Consider the following 1,947-nt stretch of genomic DNA (forward strand, 5'->3'; position numbering starts at 1 on the left):
TTTTGTTCTCATAACGTGAATCCTTTCCTGCTTTTCCTTACTTTAATATTATCTTCATCTTGTTCTGTCTCTTCTGAGAAATTTTTAGTCATTTTTTTTCTTTTTCTTTTTTTTTCCTTTTTCCTCTGACATAGCTAATTAAAACTAATAAAAATATTCTCTATGATCAATTATCCAACAATAAACAGAAGAAAACTAACATTTAGAATTGTCTTATCTGTACGGCATACTTTTCACTTGTACCCCAAATAAGAGTTCACCCTCCCCTGTAACATGTTTATGAATTCACTGTATTTTGACTCTCATACTTATCCCTTTACCGAAATTAGCTACTCCTTAAGATTGCTGATAAACTGTTCAAAGGAAAACAGAGTTGACAATTTTACAAAAACTCCAAAGTTAAAATGAGGCCTGTGCAGCTATAGCCATCTTTATTTTAGAGTCTTTCCTTTCCATTATTCATGCTAATAAGCAAGAGATTGGGAGAAAGAGGGGTGACTTGGTATCTGCAGCATCTCTGGGACCAAAAATTCTGATTAGAAAAGCCAAAACATTCTTCTCTGAAGTCCTAACACTGTGTCTAGTCTCTGATGTATTGGTCTGATTGAAGCCTTTAAATCCTCAGGGAAGCAAAAGAAAGAACAGAGATCCTTGATGTAGTGTTAATCATGATGACAAGTTGTTTCATCTGGCAACACCGAACTACCTGGCAGAACTGAGTCCCACCAGCTAGTGATAGTTCTCAATAAACCCCTGGAAGGAAAGATGCCTCTATAAAACAAAACTGCAAGTGGGTTTGGGGAGCATAAATAGATCTACCAAGGGACTGACTACCAGGAATTTTTAGAGACACGGGAAATCATGAGTTAGTCTCTTGCTTTTTCTGGAGCTCCAGTTCGGCAGACTTTTGTACGGCTGCATCAACCAGCAGCTGGAAGTTGCTGAAATCCGTGCACTCCCCTGTCACCACAGGTTCGGGAGACGATATAAGCAAGGGCCCACTGTTGAAAACCTCAAACTTTTCATTTAATTGGGCCTTAGGGATGAGCCTCTGGCCTGGGACCATCTCTTGATTTGGCAGTTCCCCTGATCCCTGTTCCATCAGCGAGGGGCTCAGAGGCAGACATTTTATCGTGTCTGGATCTCTGGGCCCTGACTTGGCATCAATAGATAGATAGCCACCCTGCTGGTGGGTCACATCAGCAGCACTGCCTTTTTGGTGATATATGGTAACCTGGTTGGGGTCACTTACATCCTCTAAAAGCATTTCCGGAAGAAAGCGTCTGCGGGCATTGATGAACCATTTAGAAATCTGCTGGAAAGACAAACTGGTCTGCTCTGACAGCATGCACTTCTCTACCTTTGAAGGATAAGGCTTAAACCGGTGTTCATACAGCCAGTCATAGAGGATCTTCACCGACTCAGTTGGCAAGTACCGTTTCCACTTTCTCTTGCCCTTTTGTGAGACAAGAACTTCATCTGTAGCACTGTAACTATTCGACTCCATTGAGGTGCCCTGACCCAGGCTTCAGGTCTCCGTTGAACTTTCTTAAGTGGCCTCCATGTTCTAGAGACCTGTCTTCAATATCCTAGGAACCAAGGATGGATGACCTAGCACTAACGTAGGTGTGGGAAAGCCAGTGAAGAAAGTATGGCCAGGTCGACAAGAGGAAGTCTCACTTTTTGCTTCCTAGATCAATTAACAGTGTTGGTAACACTGTTGAGCCAGCTGGCTTTGTGACGTCACATACTTTCAGCCCCTCATGCTGCCCTCCCCCCACTTCCTAGTTTGCATTTACTTTGTTCCTATAGGTCCAAATTCACTTGTGTTTACCCCAATCAGTTTATACAGCTCTGCAGAATTTTATTTCTCTGTTGTTGTCACCAGTTACTGCTAGCTAATGAACTCTTATTTCTTTTGCCAAAATCGGTGATGATTCTCTGAAG

General features: G+C 42.2%; 1 protein-coding gene across 1 annotated transcript; it reads right to left on the minus strand.

Moving 5' to 3' along the window:
• Window positions 1-417: 417 nt before the first annotated feature.
• LOC110125601 (homeobox protein TGIF2LX-like) lies at window positions 418-1,720 on the minus strand. The gene has a single exon (XM_020874706.2). It carries the CDS (start codon window positions 1,505-1,507, stop codon window positions 860-862), a length of 648 nt encoding a protein of 215 aa, XP_020730365.2. The 5' UTR covers window positions 1,508-1,720; the 3' UTR covers window positions 418-859.
• Window positions 1,721-1,947: the final 227 nt, after the last annotated feature.

This window comes from Odocoileus virginianus, unplaced genomic scaffold, assembly GCF_023699985.2.
Source record: "Odocoileus virginianus isolate 20LAN1187 ecotype Illinois unplaced genomic scaffold, Ovbor_1.2 Unplaced_Contig_31, whole genome shotgun sequence".
Classification (NCBI taxonomy): Eukaryota; Metazoa; Chordata; class Mammalia; order Artiodactyla; family Cervidae; genus Odocoileus; species Odocoileus virginianus.